At 40.2% G+C, this 5,837-nt stretch overlaps 1 protein-coding gene across 3 annotated transcripts in view; it reads left to right on the forward strand.

Annotated features, from left to right (window-relative positions):
- Positions 1-5,479, forward strand: part of cacnb4a (calcium channel, voltage-dependent, beta 4a subunit) — a 34,974-nt gene extending 29,495 nt beyond the window's left edge. For 2 of the 3 annotated variants that reach the window (XR_009811372.2, XR_009811373.2), the window contains exons 14-15: positions 1,613-3,888; positions 5,411-5,479. Coding sequence is in view for 1 of the 3 variants with exons in the window: in XM_061926144.2 (XP_061782128.1) it covers positions 1,613-1,837 (225 nt within the window). In the remaining 2 variants the exon portion in view is untranslated. Of the gene's footprint in view, positions 1-1,612; positions 3,913-5,410 lie in introns of those variants that run through there. The other variant, XM_061926144.2, reaches the window with a different exon arrangement.
- Positions 5,480-5,837: the final 358 nt, after the last annotated feature.

Below are 5,837 nucleotides of genomic sequence, written 5' to 3' on the forward strand. Positions count from 1 at the left end.
GAGAATCAGCACCTCCAAGTCCGAGTCCATGGTTCTCGCCCGGAAAAGGGTGGAGTGCCATCTCCGGGTTGGGGAGGAGATCTTGCCCCAAGTGGAGGAGTTCAAGTACCTCGGAGTCTTGTTCACGAGTGAGGGAAGAGTGGATCGTGAGATCGACAGGCGGATCGGTGTGGCGTCTTCAGTAATGCGGATGCTGTATCGATCCGTTGTGGTGAAGAAGGAGCTGAGCCGGAAGGCAAAGCTCTCAATTTACCGGTCGATCTACGTTCCCATCCTCACCTATGGTCATGAGCTTTGGGTTATGACCGAAAGGACAAGATCACGGGTACAAGCGGCCCACATGAGTTTCCTCCGCCGGGTGGCGGGGCTCTCCCTTAGAGATAGGGTGAGAAGCTCTGCCATCCGGGGGGAGCTCAAAGTAAAGCCGCTGCTCCTCCACATGGAGAGGAGCCAGATGAGGTGGTTCGGGCATCTGGTTAGGATGCCACCCGAACGCCTCCCTAGGGAGGTGTTTAGGGCACGTCCGACCGGTAGGAGGCCGCGGGGAAGACCCAGGACACGTTGGGAAGACTATGTCTCTCGGCTGGCCTGGGAACGCCTCGGGGTCCCACAGGAAGAGCTGGACGAAGTGGCTGGGGAGAGGGAAGTCTGGGCTTCCCTGCTTAGGCTGCTGCCCCCGCGACCCGACCTCAGATAAGCGGAAGAAGATGGATGGATGGATGGATACATACAATTTTTCTGACAATGACTGTTCTAATGTTTCACCACAAGAGGGCGATGGTAGCGTCCGTATTCACGTCTGGCCATGATCAGACTCTGACAACAAAGCCCCATGTCAGTAAAGGCAGTTTGATGGCGAGGTGCAGTTTTCGCCACCAGGCTCCGCCCACTACGAATAGGTATGAATAGGTACAGAGCCATAGACTGATTCAGGGTGACATCCTCATCATAGGTACCAATTATTATCAAGATCCAAACTTGTGGAGCCGAGTTATCAACGTTTCGTGTTTTGTATCGAACCATCAAATCAACTTTTTGCGCCAGGCCACGCCCACCTCTCATGCCGTAGAGAATATGGATTCACAATTTATTATCGACGATCAGTTTAGTACTTTTCTCTGATTACACAAAGTGCAGAAACGACAATTTAATTGGAAATGGCGTGGAGCAGTTTTTGGCGCCAGGCTCCGCCCACTACGAATAGGCATAAATATGTACCCAGCCATAGGCCAATTCAGAGTGACATCATCATCATGTGTACCAATTATGATCAAGATATGAACTTGTGGAGCCAAGTTATTAACGTTTCGTGTTTTGTGGCGAACCATCAGATCAAAGTTTGGCGCCAGGCCACGCCCACATCCGGTCATATGTGCCACGCCCACATCCGGTCACATGACAACTAAATATTCGCATTTTGTCACCGACGTTCAGTTTAGTATTTTTCTTTGATTACATAAAGTGCAGAAATGGTTAGCTTGGTGATGGCGTGGGGCAGTTATCGGCGCCAGGCTCCGCCCACTCCCGAGTAGGTATGAACAGGTAAAAGGTTGGTTGAGAAAGAGGACAAGGACCAGTCTCAGTCCTCGTTTATCTCAGGTGTGTCCAACAGGCCCAAAGGAACCAGCACAGCAACCGTTCAACCGGAGAACTGGCCCAGGTGGATCATGGCGGCCTGATGCCGGCGGACCAGAACTTCCACAACGAGCGGACGAGGAGCAACCGCCTGTCATCCGGCTCGCAGCACAGCCAAGACCACCTGCCTCTGATGGAGGAGGACCCTTACCAGGACTCGTACAGGCCTCATCGGAATCAGGACTGCAGACACAGGCTGTGATGCTAACTTGGACTCTATGGACCGTGACCAACAAGGGTCTTGTCCATGTGGACTGCGACCAACATGGACTGTGACCAACAAAGGTCTTGTCCATGTGGTCCGTGACCAACAAGGGTCTTGTCCATGTGGACCGTGACCAACATGGACTGTGACCAACAAGGATCTTGTCCATGTGGACCGTGACCAACATGGACCGTGACCAACAAGGGTCTTGTCCATGTTGATCGTGACCAACAAGGGTCTTGTCCATGTTGACCGCGACCAACATGGGTCTTGTCCATGTGGACCGCGACCAACATGGACCGTGACCAACAAGGATCTTGTCCATGTGGACCGTGACCAACATGGACTGTGACCAACAAGGGTCTTGTCCATGTGGACCGTGACCAACATGGACCGTGACCAACAAGGGTCTTGTCCATGTTGACCGCGACCAACATGGGTGTTGTCCATGTGGACCGCGACCAACATGGACCGTGACCAACAAGGGTCTTGTCCATGTGGTTCGTGACCAACAAGGGTCTTGTCCATGTAGACCGCAACCAACATTGGTCTTGTCCATGTGGACCGTGACCAACAAGAGTCTTGTCCATGTGGACCGCAACCAACGTGGGTCTTGTCCATGTGGACCGCGACCAACATGGGCTGTGACCAACAAGGGTCTTGACCATGTGGACTGTGACCAACATGGACCGTGACCAACAAGGGTCTTGTCCATGTTGACCGCGACCAACATGGGTCTTGTCCATGTGGACCGCGACCAACATGGACCGTGACCAACAAGGGTCTTGTCCATGTGGACCGCGACCAACAAGAAGGGTCTTGTCCATGTGGACTGCGACCAACAAGAAGGGTCTTGTCCATGTGGACCGCGACCAACATGGGTCTTGTCCATGTCCCCCAGTGAAGGTAGCACACGTTTGAACCAGGAACTGCAAGCGCTCCACACGGCAACGTGTTGGCCTTCTGGGAACCTGCAGAACCGTAGCATGTTGACCAGACCAGAACCAGTTTGCCTTTGTCCAGGACTCCGTAGAACCCACACGACCTAAAAACTCTTCCTTATTGGTCCAACATGGCGTCAGTCCTCTTAACGCCTCTCAGGACTCCATTGTTGTCTTCAGGACCAGCAGAACCTCATCCAGATCTTTCAGTCCTGCTACATCCTAGACCTGAGTGATGTTTCCCACCTGCTCCAAACCTCACTAACCAGTCCCAATAGTTTGGTTCTGCAAACATTTGTCTTTTAGGTTATTAACGTTTTATGTTTTGGGTGGGTGGGTTTAATGAGGATTAATAACATGTTAATTACACCTTAATAACATCAAACGTTGATAAAACGATAATAGTTAGACCAAAAATGTTTGCAGCACAAATGTAGCTCCAACAAATAGAAGAAGTTTGGGAGTTTGGAGGATTCTGCTTGAAATGTTGACAATGCTGTTTATTTTGTGGGTAAAAGTTTGCAATGTAAAGCTGAAAAATGGCCTTCAACGCTAATATTAGCATTTTCATAACAAGCACAGCAGCAATTAGTATTTGTGTTATTATTTACTGAGGTACAGTACAGTTGGATTAGTTTATGCCTCTTCTCTCACAGAATGTGTGAAGAATGGCGTTTCCTCCATGTGAAGCCCTGATAAGTCCAACAGAGGAACAGATGATGCAGTATTATATGCTGCCTGGTGGTTGTTCAAGCACAATGCAGCTAGTCCACTCCTTAATGATTGAGTCACACGCAGGATTCTCACAGGTATGAGGCAAAAACTACTATTGAAAAAAACCCAAATATCAGTAAAGTTATCTATTTTGGACCACATCGTAGAAAATAAAACATTAAAAAGACAATACTAGAACATCGAAAAAGTATAATCCTACTCATTTCACAATAAAGTCATAATGTATGAACAATATGTTCATCATTTTAGGAGAATAAAGTCATTTTTAGAACCACAGGACAATACATTCGTTCGGCAAGAATAAAGTTGTAATACTAAGGAAAAAAGTCATAATTGAATGAGAATGAAGTCGTCCACTACTAGAAAAACGAGGTTCAAATTCATTTAAAAAACATAATTTTCGGAAAATAAAGTGTAAAAATATCAAGATTGAAATTCCTAATTTTTTGACAGTGAAGTTAAAGTACGACAGGAAAAAAATTGTTAAAATTTATTAAAAAAACAATCATAATTTCAGGAAAATAAAGTGATAAAATGTTACAATTTTAAATTCCTAATGTTTTGAGAGTGAAGTTTTGTACCACGAGAAATAATACATATTTGTAGGAGAATAAAGTTGTAATACCACAAGAACAAAGTCATAATTTTATGAGAGTTAAGTCATACCAAAAAAAATATTTTACAAGAATAAAGTTGTTATTTTCTATGTAGAAAAACCTCACTAAATTTTACAGAAATATACTTTTACAAATAGTCATAATTTTATGAGAATGAAGTCATAGTACTAGAAGATAATTATTATTATTATCTTTACAAATTTATGAGAAAAAATACATATTTGTGGCACAATAAAGTTGTAAAAATATTACAAGAACAAAATCATAACTATGGGACAATGAAGTCATAGAACTAATAAAAACATGTTACAAGTTTGTTTGAATGAAGACATAATTTTAGGAAAATACAATTAAAATATTACATGATTAAAGTCATAATTTTATGAGAAAGAAGTCAGTAAAAAAATATTTTACAAGAATTAAGTTGTAATTTTTTAAGAGTGAAAAAGAACAATTTTGCAGAAATACAAAGTCATAATTTTATGAGAATGTCGTCCACTACTAGAAAAACGAGGTTCAAATTAATTTAAAAAACATAATTTTCGGAAAATAAATTGTTAAAATATAACAAGATTGAAATTCCTAATTTTTTGAGAGTGAAGTTAAAGTACGACAGGAAACAAAATTGTTAAAATTTATTTAAAAAAACAATCATAATTTCAGGAAAATAAAGTGATAAAATGTTACAATTTTAAATTCCTAATGTTTTGAGAGTGAAGTTTTGTACCACGAGAAAAAATACATATTTGTAGGAGAATAAAGTTGTAGTAATACCACAAGAACAAAGTCATAATTTTATGAGAGTTAAGTCATATCAAAAAAATATTTTACAAGAATAAAGTTGTTATTTTCTATGTAGAAAACCCCCACTAAATTTTACAGAAATATACTTTTACAAATAGTCATAATTTTATGAGAATGAGGTCATAGTACTAGAAGATAATTATTATTATTATCTTTACAAATTTATGATAAAAAATACATATTTGTGGCACAATAAAGTTGTAAAAATATTACAAGAACAAAATCATAACTATGGGACAATGAAGTCAGAACTAATAAAAACATGTTACAAGTTTGTTTAAATAAAAACATAATTTTAGGAAAATACAATTAAAATATTACATGATTAAAGTCATAATTTTATGAGAAAGAAGTCAGTAAAAAATTATTTTACAAGAATTAAGTTGTAATTTTTTAAGAGTGAAAAAGAAAAATTTTACAGAAATACAAAGTCATAATTTTATGAGAATGTCGTCCACTACTAGAAAAACGAGGTTCAAATTAAGTTAAAAAACATAATTTTCGGAAAATAAAGTGTTAAAATATAACAAGATTGAAATTCCAAATTTTTTGAGAGTGAAGTTAAAGTACGACAGGAAACAAAATTGTTAAAATTTATTTAAAAAAACAATCATAATTTCAGGAAAATAAAGTGATAAAATGTTATATTTTTAAATTCCTAATGTTTTGAGAGTGAAGTTTTGTACCACGAGAAAAAATACATATTTGTAGGAGAATAAAGTTGTAATACCACAAGAACAAAGTCATAATTTTATGAGTTAAGTCATATCAAAAAAACATTTTACAAGAATAAAGTTGTTATTTTCTATGTAGAAAAACCCCACTAAATTTTACAGAAATATACTTTTACAAATAGTCATAATTTTATGAGAATGAGGTCATAGTACTAGAAGATAATTA

Source organism: Nerophis lumbriciformis, linkage group LG31, assembly GCF_033978685.3.
Source record: "Nerophis lumbriciformis linkage group LG31, RoL_Nlum_v2.1, whole genome shotgun sequence".
Classification (NCBI taxonomy): domain Eukaryota; kingdom Metazoa; phylum Chordata; class Actinopteri; order Syngnathiformes; family Syngnathidae; genus Nerophis; species Nerophis lumbriciformis.